Here is a 17,261-nt window from a genome sequence, read left to right as displayed (position 1 = left end):
GTGCTTCTTCTATTGACTGGCCCTGGTCATGATGGGGGGCAGGTGGGGGGGGGGGGGGGGTGTCGTGGTTGGGCCGGCCCTCCCTCCCAGGGCGCACCCCAATTTGGGGGCCGCTCTGACAGCCCTCCGTCCTGGAGTGCCTCACCCCCTGTCCTCCCACTGGGATCAGCTTATGGTTCTTCGCCCCGAGATATCCTGTTGTTTTATTGAGGGCAGATCAGATGCTGGCGGGGTGGTGTTTGTCCTTTGACCTGGGGATGGTAAGGGGACTGTGGATCCGTGGATTCTTGCTCTTGGTTCCTGTGCTTGCTTATTTTTACTTCTATGAAGTGCCCTAGGCCGAGTGTTAAGGTTTGATTGTGCCTGGTCCCCTCTCTGTCTTTGTCACTGTCATTTTGCCATCTCGACGATGTAGGATGGCTGCCAGCACTGGTCTGGATCAGCCGCAGAGTTTAAATTGTCGATTCCCCCCTCAGCACTGGAGTTCTCGGGGTATTGTTTTCCTCTCTGTCATTTTCTTTTCTAACTATAGGTGAGACGAAGGTCTATAATGTTGCCTGTCTCCTGATTGGGTGCAGACGGGTCACTTATCTGTGGAAGGAACATGTTGGGGATTCTGTCCCTGAATCATCCGGTCTCATTCGTTCCCAATTTTGTATGGACTGTTGTTTAGTGTTGTACCTGTTGTGCATTGATACCTGGAGCTATAATTCCACTTTTGTTTGTTTGCTTGATGCAAATTATTTGTAAAAATTGAAAAGCTTAATAAATCGACATTTTAAAAAGAGCAATTAAAAATCCAGTTACTTTTGTGCACAGTTGATAAGAATAAATTATAATTGCTAGTGATTCAGGAAATGTTTCCCAGTGAAACGCTCGACCCATTTATCTTACAGAATACGATAAGAAAGTAATAGGACCTGGAGTAGGCCATTTGGCCCTTTGAGCCTATTCCACCATTCAATAAAGTAAGAAGTCTTACAACACCAGGTTAAAGTCCAACAGGTTTGTTTCAAACACTAGCTTTCGGAGCACTGCTCCTTTCTCAGGTGAATGAATTCACTTTCCTCACCTGAGGAAGGAGCAGTGTTCCGAAAGCTCGTGTTTGAAACAAACCTGTTGGACTTTAACCTGGTGTTGTAAGACTTCTTACTGTGCTCACCCCAGTCCAACGCCCGCATCTCCACACCACGGCTACCATTCAATCACAGCTGACCTTTCACTTCAACTCCACTTTCTGACCTGATTCCCTGTTAATATTCCTCGCTATTTCATGGTTTAACCCCCCCCCCCCCCCCCCCCCCCAACTAGTCATCATATCCAAGAACCATTTGGGGCCACGCATAGCTCCTGAAACTAGAATGTAAAGCGGAAGGTTTTTGCACTCACTCTTTAACAAGTGGTTGTCAACTATTATAATTACTAGGGCAGCACGGTGGCGCAGTGGTTAGCATTGCTGCCTACGGCGCTGAGGACCTGGGTTCGAATCCCGGCCCTGGGTCACTGTCCGTGTGGAGTTTACACATTCTCCGTGGGTTTCGCCCCCACAACCCAAAAAAGATGTGCTTATTAGGTGGATTGGTCATGCTAAATTGCCCCTTTATTGGAAAAAAAATAATTGGGTACTCTAAATTTATTAAAAAAAAACTATTATAAATGCTTAAAGATCAGCTGGAGAAAAAAAGCTTTATTACTGTGAGCAGGGTCCATTTTGCTATGGGGTTCAAAGCTCATAAAATATTTAGCAGAGATGGCTCAAAATATCTTCGACAGATCGAGGTATTCAAAAGGGAATTGGATTGCTATCTGAAAAGAAGGGATGTGCAAGGTTCTGGGGATGAGGCAGGGGAGTGGGACTAGGTAGAAAGCTCTTTCAGAGAGCCAGTGTGAATCTCGATGGGCGAATGGCCTCCTTCTGCACTGGAAGGATTCTGCGACAACATTCTTGATTTTTTTGAACTTTAACAGAGTTTACCATGATAAAAAAAAGTTACATCTCCAGCTTTCGCGTACAGCCTCTTGAAGAAGGTGGTTATTTCCCCCGAGCTCGGCAACACGGTGGCGCAGTGGGTTAGCCCTGCTGCCTCATGGCGCCAAGGTCCCAGGTTCGATCCCGGCTCTGGGTCACTGTCCGTGTGGAGTTTGCACGTTCTCCCCGTGTTTGCATGGGTTTCGCCCCCACAACCCAAAGATGTGCAGAGTAGGTGGATTGGCCACGCTAAATTGCCGCTTAATTGGATAAAAATGAATTGGGTACTCTTAAATTTATTTTAAAAAAAAAAAAAATTTCCCCCGAGCTCGGGAACAACTCCAAACCTTTTCACGAAGAACAAAGGAAATCTTCGCTCACGTCTCCCATCATATTTTATCGTGTCGCCACTTTACAAATACGCTGTTGCGATGTGACCCACCAATTCCCTGACGGACTTTGATATAAATAAAAAGGGAAGACCTGCCCTTCTCATGACCACCAAACATCTCACCACACTCCACCGCTGATGAAGTACATTTTGTTTCCAATTAGGGAGTTGCACCCCAAGGAGAACCACCCTGAATCATTCTTCAGTTCTCCACCATTCCTGGGAGGAAATATAAACACAGCTCAGACCAGAAGCTCACGGCCTACCAACCTGCAGTACACAACATCTTGCGGTATAAATAAGCTGTGCATCGCTTCTTGGCCTTTTGGCTGAGTGTGGGATCAGGTGTAAAGCCTGGATCTGGTATGTCTCCATGGATTGGATTCAATTTGAATTGGCTTTTGGAGCAGGCAAGGAGCTGGATTAGGGGTTTGCCCCTGTCCACACTCTGAGCTCTGGCTTTGTAACTCTGATAAAGTAATGGATAAAAAAATAAATAAATACGCTGTGCAAAGAGGCTATCTTTTGCAGCCCATGAAGATGTAAGAGTCCTTCCTGTTTATTTCCTTTGTTCCCATTTTTAAAATTTGTCCCCCACCCCCGGTTTGAATCCCGGCTCTGGGTCACTGACCGTGTGGAGTTTGCACATTCTCCCTGTGTCTTCGTGGGTTTCACCCCCACAACCCAAAGATGTGCAGGTTGGTGGTCTGGCCACACTAAATTGCCCCTCATTAATTGGGAAAAAAAAGAATTGTCTACTCTAAATTTAAAAAAAAATCCCTTGATTTTAAAAAGGCTCCTAAATTCTCGTTTTAACCGTGCTTTTCCTGCTCCCACCTTGCTTCGTTTCAGCCTTGTTCAATGTCCGCTTCCCCCCCGCCCCATTGCTCTGTAAAAACATCATGAAGAGTATAATAGGAATTTACTGTCCTTGTTCCAAGGAGGTTCTGTGAAAGAAACAAATGAGTGACTGGAGCAAGCAATGTAAAGAAGAGTTTATTTTAACAAAAAAATGTAGCTTTAAATGCGCAACAGCCTCTCGGGTACAATAGTCAAGACAATCGTCTGGGCATCTTGGCTTTACCCTAACATTTATCTTCATGTTTGGATGCTTTTGTTGTCTAGTCACATCCCAGTGATTAGTTTCATAACATTTTTACAGGCGCTTGTGATTTGACTTCTTTTAAGAGAAACACAACTACAAGAGCAGAAAAATATATATCATGGTTATTCAAAGTAACAATGGCAACAAAGAATGTCTATTCAGATCACAAAAACAAAAGGTTCAATAACCCAATTTCACTCATCATTGGATAAGTGACAGGCAGATGATGTACCACTTGGAATTCTACTATTGAAATCTTGGGAGTTTCCAGGTAAACTGCCAGAATTGCTACTCTAAACACTCTAAATATGGTGGCTGCACAACACAGCAACACCAAACCTGGAATGAGAAAAAGACCAGTTGGCCCATTGGGTCAGTCAGATTCTTGACTGGGATGAGGGCCTTTGCCGATTGTGATGAACGGTATTAATAACTGCTGTAAACGGTACCTGACCTTTAATACCTTGCCCCTTTAAGATGCTTGGAACCCTGGGGGACTCCGCCTCTGGCTACGCCCCCAGGAAACGGTATATAGGATAAGGCTCCATGTGGTGAGCACGCTTCTCTCGGATGCTGTTCAGTTCTCTGTAGATTAAAGCCTTTTGATTACCGACCTCGCTCTCGCGTCGTAATTGAGGGTGCCTCACTGATGATGGAGGTCAGGATTTCCTCCTTCGCATTTTCCTTAAAAGGGAGACTGGGGAGAAAAGCCTGTGGAATCTGCTCCTTAGTGGGTCAGTGATGGTGCACCATGTTCTACCCTTACTAACCAAGCTCAGTGTAAATAGAAAGCGCGCATCAGACAGAAGGATAGGCAAATAGGTCCATGAAGTAGGGTGGGATGGAGGCTTGTGTGGAGCATAAAAGCCAGCATAGATCAGTTGGGCCAAATGGCCTGCTTCTGTGCCGTAAATTCTATGTAACTGCAAAATTGATTCTATGGGAAGTGGCAGCAGACAAGCACAGGAACAAAAATGCAACGTGGCAAAAGCAAGAATGTTTGTTCATATAAGTACTCGGAAAGGATTATCGATAATTAGTTTAAAGGTGCAATGGAAAACTGCAGTATGCAGGGACAGGGCAGTATCCTGGCTCTCCCTCTGGCATATGGGCGCTGCCAGCCTGGCAGTACCACCTATGCACCCTGGCACTGCCAGGATGGCAGAGGAACTGCCAAGGTGCCAGGCTGGCAGTACCAGGGTGCCCAGGGATCAGAGAGCCTTACAGGTAGGGGAGGGTGAGGTTCCCTCAGGCCTCCCCAGGGTTCCTGGGGTGGGGAGGAGCATGGAAAATGGGACAGGCTCCCACGTACATGCATGCCCATTGGGCAGGGTGGCACCCTGGTGGTGCCAAGCTGGCATTTTTCATCTGGCAGCGATCGGGCTGGGGGTGCCCTGCACTGGTGGTGGGGATGCGGGTGGCCTGGGGACCCCCGTCATAGTGGGTTAGGGCTTGGAGGGAGGGTCACCTTGGGGCTCCAGAGATCGGGGTGCCATTTAAAAATGGCGTCCCGATCTCTCGCTACACTGAGTTCCGGCGAGCGGAGATCCTTTGTGCAGGAAACGGGACCATGTGCTGCCTCGGCCGCATGTTTCCAGCTGTTGTCCCCCCCCCATCTAACCGAAGTGCCGTTCAATAGCGTTTGTGTTTCTTGGTGCAGCGAGAAACACACGGCTAAACGTGCTCGCTGTGGAATGTTGTTCCCATTTAGTTAAATCGCACTCTCTAAGCGCGGCCTTGATAGAGAGAATCTCCCCGGGGCCAAAATAAATGGCAATGTGTCGTTGAATAGCAGAGTGTATCTCGGCAGCGCACCCACGAAGAAACACAACGTCAAACGCACCCGAAACCAGACACAGACATTTGCCGGCTGAATGGTGCCCTTTGTGCCTGTTAACGGTGACAAAATAAATACAAAAAAAACCAAAATCTGTTACACAAGTGGCAACTCAACGAGGAGTGATTTACGCATCTGTGTGGATTTAAATAATACACACGAGAAACAAGGCGGGATATCTGTACTGATGCGACTTATTCTACAGATTTTACAGAAAAACATGCAACTGATACATCATTAAAACATAATTCAAAAAAGCTCCAAATAGTGAAAGACAATCACTAAAATGCCACAGAATATACAATATATTCACTGCTGAGAAAGTGTATTCTTTGGCTAACACAGGAATAAGGGAGAGCTGGTATTACAAACTGCACCAGTTAAACCAACGTGTGCCTGATAAACTAACCTTGGAGTTCACAAGAAAAAATTATTGCTCAGCTCCGGGTTTTTAAAAAAAAAAATCGTGTCAGAGCCACGTTTTCCTCTTTTGTAGAAAACGGTAACCTCGCACATGACAACGGCAAGTTGACAATGTTGTTGTGGAAAGTTAATATCTAACCCAACTACGGTCAGGAATTAACAACGCACCAGTTTTACTGCAGTTTACATCATTCTCAAGCATCCGAAAGTAATCTTTTAACAGTGCAGGCTGAGATAATTTCCTCAACAAACCCAGGAGTGCACGAGACATGGTCAAAGTGACACACACACACACAGCTGCCATGGAGATGCCAGGTTCCACCTGCAGTGAAGATGCTGCTAGTTGTGGAGCAGGCCTCCATCTACAGAATGGAAAAGCACCGGCTGTCAGCTCATTGCTCATGGCCAAAGTATTAAAGCCCCCCCCCGCTCCCGGGGTAGAAATCCCCAATGCAACGCTCAGAGAAATGTGAATCCTTCACGGATTGGAAATAACATATCGGAGGAGGATGGGCTGGGGGGGGGGGGGGGGGGGGGGGGGGGGGGGGAGAGAGAGAGAGAGAGAGAGAGAGAGAGAGAGGCACATCCACAAACTCGCATCGGACATCAAGATGATGGCAGCAGCTTAGCTTTCAACAGTAAATTACTGGATTGTGGGCTTCATAATAAAAAAAATTTGCAAGTCTGGACAAAGTTCTGTCATTTGAAAACGTGCACTGTTGAAGATGAAGATGTGATAGTTGCATTTAACTGTGAACGTCAATGGAGTAATAGGTCAATAAGTGTGGGTAATGCCAGGCTGCACATTAATTTCATTTTAGTACAAAATGAAATACACGAGTGTCCACATAAAAAAGTGATTAATAATCGTGAAAGGCAATACCTCAAATAGAGAACCATGTTTAGATGTTAATAATATCCTATCTGTTAATATGAATATCACTGAAGAGACAGAACCCAGGGGAAAAGTAAAACCGTATGTCACCAGGCATCACCCCCCCCCATAGTTACGAAAGCCAATCTTCTGAATGCTTTCTTCTGGTGTAGCCTCACCAGTCAGGAGTTGGAAATCAGTAAATCACAAATGTACAATTATCCGGCCAGCCCACGATTGCAAAGGGCACTCAGGAAAGAAGCCCTGCTTCAGCACAGGTTGAAACTACAGTACACACAGGATTCTTTTCCCTTCCGCAAACTCTTATCAGCCTGGGAGCAAGATGCAGAATTGTAACAGGGGAAGAGTGCGTTCCGCCCCACTATTGCTCCTCACTATGACTCACATTGGCATTCATTATTTTATATTTTACAGGCAGAGGAAGACATGGCCCTGAAAAATTCCTAGATTCTCCCAATCGTGCTCTTCTGAGATAAGTTTAGATTGTCCTCCCTCCTCATGCAATGTAACTAGTGTTCTCGCCTATTTCCCTGGATAATGTAGTATATCAGTATCAAACAATGTCATCTCATCACTTGCACACATATTGCAACAATGCTTATATGCCAATAAAAGGTGCAATATTTCTTGCCAATGAAATTGGACATTCATGTTTCACAAAGCGGTATTTTGCATCAGTATTTGGTTAATTTTTGATCGTTGAGCGACCTGCTTCTCCAGAATGTTTGAGCCTGCACCACAGAAATAAGATGGCAGATTTACTGCTGGGCTGTAAGACTAAGGGAATAGCACTCCCAGTCTCGACACAGCACCACCTCAGCCTGAAGAAGCAAAGGCAATTCCGAAATATGTCTTATATTCCATCAGCTAATCGTCCTCCAGATGATTTAAAGATAAAATGGACCGTTCCTGTAAGAAGTATTGTGGCTGATTGCTTCTCGGCCTTTGGCTAAGATCAAGCGTCAAATCGAGCCCAAGATAAGGTGCGATGCCTTTTCTTGTCAGCTTTGATCTAGTACGTCTCTCTTGTGGAGACCATGAATTGGCTTCAATTTGAATTGGTTTTGGGAGCAACGGGAAGGATTAAGTGTTTTCCCTGTCCAATCTGCACATTGGCCTTGAAATTTTAAGGATGGGATGAAAACATTCTTTTATAAAGTATTGTGACTGAGTCATAATCACAGGAATGAATTGCAGCCTGATAAAGGGATACAGCCAGAAGATTAAACCCATCTCCCTTTTACATGGGGTGGGATTCTCCCGTCTGCCAGCCGTGTTTTCCTGGGTGGCACGCCCTCGCCGGCAGCGGGATTCTCCGTTCCCGCCACCTGCCAATGGGATTCCCGATTTGGACCACCCCATGTCGCCGGGTAACCCACGGGTGTGAGTGGGCTGCCGGAGCAATGGGGAATCCGGCCAGTGGAGAATCCAGCCCCTGGTTTTCCATTCTGTGTTGAGCTAGAATGTCTTCATTGCTTTTCTGATGGGAAATCAGTAACCCGCATCTCCCCCCTGGTGAGAGAGGAGGCCGGGGAGTGAAAGGAGGGTTGAAATATGCAAACTTACAAGACTGGAAAGTTAGTTGTCACTGCCTAATTACTCATCATATCTTCCACATTTGTCACTCATTGCGAGGATGTGGATGTTGCAGTATTTATCACCCATCCCTAACTGGCCTTGAGAATGCAGGGGAGAGCCTCCTTCTTGAACTGTAGCAGTGCACATGGTGCCGGGACACCCACAGTGCTGCTAGGGAGGGGGTTCCAGGGTTTTGACCGACCGATGAAGGAACGGCGAAGAATTTCCAAGTCAGGATGTTGTGGGGCCCGGAGGGCAAATTGAAACTGGTGGTGTTCTCATGCGTCTGCAGCCCTCGTCCTTCTGGATGGCAGTAGTCAGCGGCTTGGGATATCTGTTCAGCAGAGTTCATGAAGCCGATTAAAATATTGCCTCATGTGCAGAGAGAACGATCAGCGACAGTTCAGTACTCCATCCTGCCCTTGTGCAATTGCTCACTCATTGTGGCTTGACTTGCAGTTATGAAACAAAACACTTAAACCCAGTTGCATGGGGGTCTTCTTCAGGAAACGGTCCCGTCCCTTTTCAGATAAATGCCGTAACAACAGGCCAATGTCTGGGCCACTGGTGTCACTCACGGAATAAAAGAATCAACAAAAGAAAAGAGTAAAGGCCCGAAGTTGCAGTTTTTGGTTTTGTCGTGAAGGGTCGACAGAGAGATTCCATTCACCTCAGAGATTTGCCATATTCGGAGTTGACCTGTTTACTTCAAGAGAAAAGATGGGTTGTTAAGGCAGGCGGGATAAAAAAGGGGGAAGAAAAAAAAATCCACGCTGGTTTTACTAGCAGAGTGTTCGATAAAACAAATTGTCCAAGTTAGTAACATGATGCCATTCCCCCACATTTGCTGAGAATGAACGACAGACTGCGGGGCAAACAGGGTTAGAGTGAGGAGTGACCCAAATATAGAAGAAGCACAAGATCCCTGGATTAAGAATTTCTCTCGTCTCCGAGTGTGCTGAGGGTCGTTAGTGTCACTGGTACAAATTCCTCCTGCTCATTTTTCCCGGCGATTTTCCAAAATAATGGGGGTATCACTTCACTAACATTTCAGCAACTAAATCGCACACTCCATCTACATCTGTACATATTTTAAATTATTGACGGAAGTGGAAAATAACAAGCCCGTTAATGATATTTCCAGAAAAGGCACATTGACAAATATTTATCCGACTGGCACCGTTGACAAAACGTTTAATAAGCATGTTACAAATTCCAAGTCCGGGGAGAGGGTAGCAAAGTGTTGCTACCCTCCCCCCCCCCCCCCCCCCCCCCCACCCCGTTTCCCTGAAAATATTTGGAACTTGGAAAAATATATCTTTGTATTTTTTTTTTTAAATTTAGAGTACCCAATTATTTTTTTCCAATTAAGGGGCAATTTAGCGTGTTCAATCCACCTACCTTGCACATCTTTGGGTTGTGGGGGCGAAACCCACGCAAACACGGGGAGAATGTGCAAACTCCACACGGACAGTGACCCAGAGCCGGGATCGAACCTGGGACCTCAGCGCCGTGAGACTGCAGTGCTAACCTACTGAGCCACCGTGCTGCCCTATATCTTTGTATTAACAAAGAATCTTCATTTGAATTTTTAGATCGGGGACAGGGAGGTGGAATTTGAATGTACATTATGGAATAGAGTCAATGGTCCAGTTGCAATACAAGCCAGCGCTAATACAGGACCAATTGGATGTGCTCCTGTTGCATTTCAGAATATTAACCAAGCTGACTGTTTTGTCCAAAAAAGTACACAGAGAGGGTCTGGACTGAAATGTTTGGTCTGAAACAGAAATTGCAAAGTCAATGCCAATAGTTTGGGATCAGCGATCATTTAAGTTCATTGTTCACTGTATCATGTGGGGAGCTATACAGCACTTAAGGGGACTTCCAGGAATTTACTGAACCTCCGAGAGAACAGGATCAGAATATGAATTAAACAGCACGAGTTAGTCAGTAAAACTGGGAACACTAATGGTGACGTGTGCTAACCTACTCCCGCTAAGAGCGATATCTGGCTCCTCCCTCCTGTTACCTGGGAAAATGGGAAGTCGGAAGACCACTAATTATTGGAGTCGTCTTTTTCATTTCCTATTCTTTCATGGAATGTGGGTATCGCTGGAAAGGTCAGCATTTATTGCCCATCCCCAAGTGCCCGTCAAATCTCAGCTGGGGCTTTAACAGGAAGAACATAATGAGCATTTATCTGGACTTTTGCCCGAGAATGTTGATTCAGAACCACAAACGGGCCACGGGAGGAGCTTGCAAAGAGGGTTGGAACGGATCCAAAGTCTTTAATTGGTTGCAGATTTTCACAAATAGACTAGTCAGGTCCAGTTAAATAATAAACAAACACTCAATCTTAAGGAAAAGTTAAGGGGGTTGGGGCCTCTTCAGGGTATTCCACTTCCACGAGTAAACAACCCACAGTTGCAACACTTCCAGTTGTTTTGGCACTGGAAGCCAGCACTGAACCTCCACATGCTAGGGGCAAGTCCTAAGCAGACACATGGTGGGACTTTGATGGGTTTTTACAGCCCAGGCCCATTGTGTGGACATCACAGGGCTCCACCCCTCCCCAGGCCAGTTTTTATTGCCCCAGCCCTAATTGTCCTCCAGAAGGTGTTGAACTGTGGTGGTCCAGCTGGTGTAGATACACCTAGGTGGTGGCGTTCCCATGCACCTGCTACTCTTGTTCTTCTGGGTGACAGAGAATTTGGAAGGTGCTGTTAAAGGAGCATTGGTGAATTGATGTGGCGTATCTCGTAGATGGTAAACGCTGCAATCACGGCGGGTCGGTGGGCGAGGGAATGTTTAATGTGGATGGGGTGTCATTCATCGGGTGCTTTGTCCAGGATGGTGTTGAGCTTCTCGAGTGGTGTTGGAGCTGCACTCATCCAGGCAAGTGGAGAGAATTCCATCACACTCCTGACTTGTGGATTATAGATGGTGGACAGGCTTTGGGGAGTCAGGAGGTGGGTGACTCACTCCAGAATTCCCAGCCTCTGGCCTGCTCTTGGAGCACAGTATTACTGGGTCAAAAACCTGAAACTCGCTCCCTAACAGCAGCGTGGGTGTATCCACATCAGTTGGACCACCACAGTTCAGGGGAGATAACTTGCGATGTGGTTTAAGTAACACGCGGCTTGGATTGTAAAAGGGGAAGGAAGGCTAAAAAAGTTGTGGTTTTACCATTCTTCGATTGAACACTTAGCTTCCGAGCTGAAAAAGCTACCTTCCCTCAAACAGAAAACAAGTAGTCGAGGAGAAGATATTTCTAGACTTTTAAAAGCAAGTGTAGTTCATCTATAGTGCTGGAACCCAAAGAAATAGCCAATGCCCTTCCCTTCCCCTACCTCCCCCCCCCCCCCCCCCCCCCACAACACCATGTCACCTTCTCGTCTGACCATTATCAACATGCATTGTCTGTATTAACTTTTAACACTTAAAATCAATTAGTTCTCCTTGGCTAACAGCTTCATTTTCATCTTATCTAGGGATCACCAGTATAGCCATAATCGCACAGATACAGATTGGAAACCGTACATTTTGTTGATCGTCTTTCTGCGGCCATGCAAGTAGGTGTTAAAATGTCCTTCCATTGCTGCTCTCTTGTTGAGCAGGCTGCCTGTTCTCAGCTGTAAATGCATCCTCGGCACGGAGAGTGGAGGCGTTACTGGAAAACGCCGACTGGCTGATGGTGACCCTCGGGATATAATGGTCATAGGGATTTTCTAACGACTTGGAAGAACAAAACAAAAAGGAGTGAATAAAAATCTACGAACAAAGACAAGTTATGAACATAATAAACGCAAATTACTGCGGATGCTGGAATCTGAAACGAAAGGGAAAATGCTGGAAAATCTCAGCAATCTGGCAGCATCTGTAGGGAGAGAAAAGAGCTAACGTTTCGAGTCCGATGACTCTTTGTCAAAGCTAACAGACAGAGAAAGTGGGAAATATTTATATTGTGGAGTGAGAATGAAAGATGAGTCATAGCCACAGACACCCAGGGAAACGGTGCTAATGGCCACAGAAACAAAGGGGAAAGAGTGTTAATGGCAGTCCCCCAGAGAGAACAAAAGATGTGAAAGGTCAAACAGCAGAGAAACTAACATCAGAGGATGAACTGTAGGTGTGGGGGGGGGGGGGGGGGAGGAGAAGGGGGAAGTAAAGAGGAGAAAGGTGCAGGAAAGGTGGATAAGATTGGGGGGGGCAGGGCAGCACGGTGGCACAGTGGTTAGCATCGTTGCCTACGGCGCTGAGGACCCGGGTTCGAATCCCGGCCCTGGGTCACTGTCCGTGTGGAGTTTGCACATTCTCCCCGTGTCTGCGTGGGTTTCGCCCCCACAACCCAAAAGATGTGCAGGATAGGTGGATTGGCCACACTAAATTGCCCATTAATTGGAAAAAATAATTGGGTATGCTAAATTTATTTTTAAAAACGATTGAGGGGGGGGGGGAAATTAAATGTATAATAAGAAAGGAAGAAATGGTAAAAGACAGGTAAAATGAAATGAAAACAAATGGGTCGAGGTGGGGCTGATCATTTGAACTTTCACATCTTTTGTTCTCTCTGGGGACTGCCATTAACAATCTTTCCCCGTGGTTTCTGTGGCTATTAGCACCGTTTCCCTGGGTTTCTGTGGCCATGACTCATCTTCATTCTCACTCCACAGTATAAACATTTCCCACTTTCTCTGTCTGTTAGCTTTGACAAAGAGTCATTGGACTCGAAACGTTAGCTCTTTTCTCTCCCTACAGATGCTGCCAAGTTATGAACATGTCGAGGTTACAGTGGAAACATGGATAACATGGAAAGGCAACGAAAATAAAACACTTTGAAAATTATCAGCTGCTAAATTTCAACGCAAATCAATTGTCCATGCGTAAATTAAGAAAACGAATGAATGGGGCAGCCCAGTGGCAAGCATTGCTGCCTACGGCGCTGAGGACCCGGGTTCGAATCCCGGCCTCGGGTCACTGTCCGTGTGTAGTTTTCACATTCTCCCCGTATCTGCGTGGGTTTCACCCCCACAACCCAAAGATGTGCAGGGTAGGTGGATTGGCCACACTAAATTGCCCCTTAATTGGAAAAAATAATTGGGTACTCTAAATTTATTTAAAAAAAGAAAACTAATGAATATCACCTGGCTTGTATTTTGTTAGTAGAATTATTACAATTATAATAATTGCAGCATATTTGTAGGAACGTTATCAGTGTTTTTTCTGTAAAACTACAGGGTTTACTGCTAGCAGTTAATAATAATAATAATGATAATAATAATCTTTTATTGTCCCAAGTAGGCTTACATTAACAGTGCAATGAAGTTACTGTGAAAATCCCCTAGTCATCACATCCGGCGCCTGTTGGGTACACTGAGGGAGAATTCAGAATGTCCAAATTACCTAACAAGCACGTCTTTCGAGACTAGTGGGAGGAAACCGGAGCACCCGGAGGAAACCTACATGGAGAATGTGCAGACTCCACACAGACAGTGACCCAAGCCGGTAAACGAACCTGGGACCTGTGAGGCAACAGTGCTAACCACTGTGCGCCCCCATAATTTTCCCTAAGGTTAATTGCCAATTGCTTCTCCTCTGAAAATGATGCTGGTATTGACCTAGCCTGAGACTGGATTCTCACTAATTGCTCAACTGTAGGTGGTGGGGGAAGGGGAGGTCACCACTGCCAAGTGTCACCTTGCCCTCACCACCAATATCCAAACATGTATCTCCAGCAGAATGTGGTGTTTTGTTTCCTCTCCCACAGGCATTTGAGGGAACCCTCACTGTTGGTTTGGTCAACAAGTGGTCCCACTCAGGAAATCTAGGTCCACTTGAGGCCTTAAAGGGACCACTACTGGACACCACCAGCAAGGCAAGGTTGTAAAATGTACCTCACTTTACCTGCTCCTTCTGACCCCATATTCAAAGATCTAGGGTTGCTGCCTCCTGCTGAACCCACTCCGATCAGCACCATCTCTAGCCCCACTTCCCCCCACCCCTCACATTCAATATCTCTACCCTTTGACCCTAGCACCACTTCCTCGCTTGTCCGAGGGCTGCAGTGACACCTGGGGTGACACCACCTCGATGAAAACAAAGCTCAAAGATCAATATTGGGGGTCTCACCCCCCCCCTCCCAACTCCTGCATAAAGGGGAGACGGTGGCATAGTGGTAATATCACTGGACTCGTAAACCCAGGCCAATCCTTTGGGGGACATGGGTTCAAATCCCACACGCCAGCTGGAGGAATTTAAATTCAATTAATATTCTGGAATCGAAGGCAGTCCCAATAATGGTGACCATGACACTACCATCGACAGTTACCAAAAAAAAATCCCCCACCTGGTTCACTACCGTTGTTTAGGAAAGGAAATCTGCCTTTCCTTACCCGGTCTGGCCTACACGTGACTTCTGACCGACAGCAATGCGGTCGACTCTTAACTGCCCTCTGAGATGGCCGAGCAAGCTACTCACTCGAGGGCAATCAGGGATGGGCACAACAAATGCTGATCCAGCCAGCAATGGCCACATGTCTTGAAAGAATAAAAATTCAGGCCCTCCGCCTCCAAAGCCCAGCAATTGGTGGACCAAATTTCTAGGCCCAAATGCCTGACTGTAACAAGAATGGAGCTATGTTGGTCACACTGAAAAACATGGCATTCGTTCCTGTGCCTACCAAATCCACGCCATCTGTCATTCTTTACCGACGAGACAAATTAATTTTGATTAAATAAGGAAGACCAGATTTTTTTTCCAATCTGTTTATAGTGGGTAGTAAACCTATATATTTATAATCGTCGTTTACTTTTTTTTAAATTGAGAATGCCCAATTCTTCTCTGGGTCACTGCCCGTGTGGAGTTTGCACATTCTACCCGAATTTGCATGGGTTTCACCCCCACAACCTAAAGATGTGCTGGGTAGGTGGATTGGCCACGTTAAATTGCCTCTTAATTAGAAAAAATGAATTGGGTACTCTAAATTTAAAAAAAAAGAATACCCAATTCTTTTTTTTTCCAATTAAGGGACAATTTAGCGAGGCCAATCCATCAATCGTTGGGTTGTGGGGTGAGCCCCACGTAGACATGGGGAGAATGTGCAAACTCTTCGGCACCGTGAGGCAGCAATGCGTCACCGTGCTGCCCATTGCAATAAGTCAGTTATAAGTTATTTGATTCATATAAATTTTTGCATCTAACCTAGCATGCCTATCCTCTATCCACTGCCCATTAGTATTCAAAAAATATATCTGTTACATTTCTTGACATTGAGATTAAATAAAAGGTGAAAGTTTGACAAGGTTCCCATGATCCACTGAAATGAAATACACACACGTGATAACTGGGAGTTTCTGTTATCTGCCAGAAACATCTTGTGTTCACACAATTGCTGTAGTGTTTAACATCAGGTATAACCAGCGAGGTCAGAATCAATAGCCGGGGACTAAGGCAGGAGTGGGGGAATACCTGAGCTGACCTAGGTCATTAAGATTTCAAGATGAAAGTGCTTGTTTGTTGAAATTGGACATCGGACATTAAATCTTGGTTTGCGTTTACACTTTGCTTTTACAGTCTCCCTTTGTTCCTCGCCAGCAGCCTTTGGCAGGGCTGATGAAAGGGTGAAGGGCGAATATGCAAGGCGATGAAAGAGCAGGCCAAAGAAAATGAGGAAAAATGAGACAAGCCATCAACAAAATAAGCAATAAACATGCTGTTATCATTATGCTACATAAAATATCCTTGCAGGTATCTCTAGCTGAGCTCTGCACTGTGGCAGAAGACAAAGTGCTCCCAGCCGAGCCCATATGTTGATGCAGCCTTTTCAGCTTTCTTCTGATTTACAGCCCCGTAAAGTTTATGGCGACACACAAGGCTTCTGTTCCGCTGTGGCTGACAAAACGTTGCGCTGTTTAAGCATGAGTGCTTCATTCTTACTTCAGGTAAGCAGCCACCCTTACAAGGCTATGGTAATAGGACAGACTGATGTGTCAGGGTACATAGCTTACGTGGCTTTCCCTTACTGTAAAAGTACAGCAAACCCAAGGCTGGTCAAACAAGCAGAGTAAACAAGCACTTATCCAAGGTCATGTAAACTCTTTCAGCTCAGGCGCTGACCCCCCCCCCCCCCCCCCCCCCCCCCACAGCAGCAAGATGCCCCCATCCTGCCGATATTACAGTTTTCCTTTCAAAGAGCAGGCAAGAAGACATCCCACGCTTTTTGCAAAAAATAAATTAATTCCCTCGATAGGATTTCTCAAAAGATACAACCTCTGGGGGCGTACAAAGTCTTGTCACAGTTATGACTCATGAGGCTGAGGCGTTGCAACAGTGACACTTTGAGATTCAAGGTTCTGTAAGTGTCCATATTCTTCCCTTTCATGTGGCAATGACAATCTTCACTGACATGGAGGGGAAGGGGGAGCAGCTTCCACTTTGCTGGCAATATTCACTTCTATCTTTCCACCACTTCTCTTAATCCCTCCTCTGCCTCAATGTGATCACAATACTTGCCCCGCGTCCATTTTTCCCAATTGCCTTTGCCCTTCATTGGGCACTTCTCCTGGGCCTGGGCCACTGTCTCAGGGCTGAACCAAACATTAATGCCACCTCTCTATTTGGCCATGCGGGTGAGCCCTGCAAAGACAGCCTCCACATCACCGTAACATCACCCATCTCCACTCCTCCCACCTCTTTAAACTTCAGCTCACCTGGAATCCTTCTGCCCGTATCCCATCCACCATCAACTCTCGAACACCAATGACTCGCGTCCCTGCTGACCTCAAGTGGAGCCTTTTGGAAGTCAGAAGCCAATGTAAAAGATAGAGATAGAGATAGAGAAATACAGCACAGAACAGGCCCTTCGGCCCACGATGTTGTGCCGAACAATTGTCCTAGGTTAATCATAGAAGTTTGGACACTAAGGGCAATTTTTCATGGGGATGCAAAATGTACAGTAGTATTTGTTAACATTTAAAAAAATTTAAAGTGCCCAATTCTTTTTTTCCAATTAAGGGGCAATTTAACCTGGCCAGTCCACCTACCCTGAACATTTTTGGGTT

At 45.9% G+C, this 17,261-nt stretch overlaps 1 protein-coding gene across 3 annotated transcripts in view; it reads right to left on the bottom strand.

Moving 5' to 3' along the window:
• Window positions 1–3,340: 3,340 nt before the first annotated feature.
• Window positions 3,341–17,261, bottom strand: part of gprc5c (G protein-coupled receptor, class C, group 5, member C) — a 31,654-nt gene continuing 17,733 nt past the window's right edge. Inside the window, exons 4-5 of one of the 3 annotated variants that reach the window (XM_038776945.1) lie at window positions 11,742–11,936; window positions 3,341–5,355 (exon numbers count right to left, since the gene is read on the bottom strand). In XM_038776945.1, coding sequence (XP_038632873.1) covers window positions 11,781–11,936 — 156 coding nt within the window. In that variant the 3' untranslated portion in view covers window positions 3,341–5,355; window positions 11,742–11,780. Of the gene's footprint in view, window positions 5,356–6,306; window positions 8,905–11,741; window positions 11,937–17,261 lie in introns of those variants that run through there. The other 2 variants (XM_038776946.1, XM_038776944.1) reach the window with 2 other exon arrangements.

This window comes from Scyliorhinus canicula, chromosome 18, assembly GCF_902713615.1.
Source record: "Scyliorhinus canicula chromosome 18, sScyCan1.1, whole genome shotgun sequence".
In the NCBI taxonomy this organism is placed as follows: domain Eukaryota; kingdom Metazoa; phylum Chordata; class Chondrichthyes; order Carcharhiniformes; family Scyliorhinidae; genus Scyliorhinus; species Scyliorhinus canicula.
The sequence above is the reverse complement of the archived record's forward strand: the minus strand, read 5'-3'. Positions and strand labels throughout refer to the sequence as shown.